Source organism: Apaloderma vittatum, unplaced genomic scaffold, assembly GCF_000703405.1.
Source record: "Apaloderma vittatum isolate BGI_N311 unplaced genomic scaffold, ASM70340v1 scaffold23609, whole genome shotgun sequence".
Taxonomy (NCBI): Eukaryota; Metazoa; Chordata; class Aves; order Trogoniformes; family Trogonidae; genus Apaloderma; species Apaloderma vittatum.
In genome coordinates, this window is record NW_009736141.1 from 317 (window position 1) to 762 (window position 446).

A 446-nucleotide genomic window follows, 5' to 3' on the forward strand; every position below is an offset into this window, starting at 1 on the left:
ACACAACGAGTCTTAAGCACAAACACAACCAGGGCACCAGAATTAACACCCTCGCTCTCACAGGAAAGAACCTTTAAAGCCTCAGGGGGTGAAGATTTGCAGCCTCGTAACAGCAAAGCGGCAAAACGGTGACACTGACGCCGGTTTGGAATCCCGGCGCCCCGTGCCAGGCAGCAGATCTGGGCGCAGAGGTCGGGATTAGGGACAAGGACGGCTTTGAGAAGCAACGTAACGATGTCTTGTAAAGTACCCCCGGGCTGTTTCAGAAGGAAACAGTTTCTGAGAAACACCAAGGAACTCCCAAATTGTACCCAATTTTCTCTCCGTGCTAACGCTGACGTACACCAGCACGTCCTGCAGTCGCTGGGTGGTTTGTTTTACCTTCGCTATCCGAAGTGGAGAGCCTGCGTTTATGAACTCTTCTTAACTCCTTCCCGTATCGGACG

General features: G+C 52.2%; 1 protein-coding gene across 1 annotated transcript in view; it reads right to left on the reverse strand.

Moving 5' to 3' along the window:
- Positions 1-381: 381 nt before the first annotated feature.
- Positions 382-446, reverse strand: part of LOC104279546 (remodeling and spacing factor 1-like) — a gene marked incomplete at both ends in the record, with an annotated part of 6,872 nt that continues 6,807 nt past the window's right edge. The window contains one exon of the mRNA XM_009876867.1: positions 382-446. This exon is cut by the window's right edge and continues 118 nt beyond it. Coding sequence (XP_009875169.1) covers positions 382-446 — 65 coding nt within the window.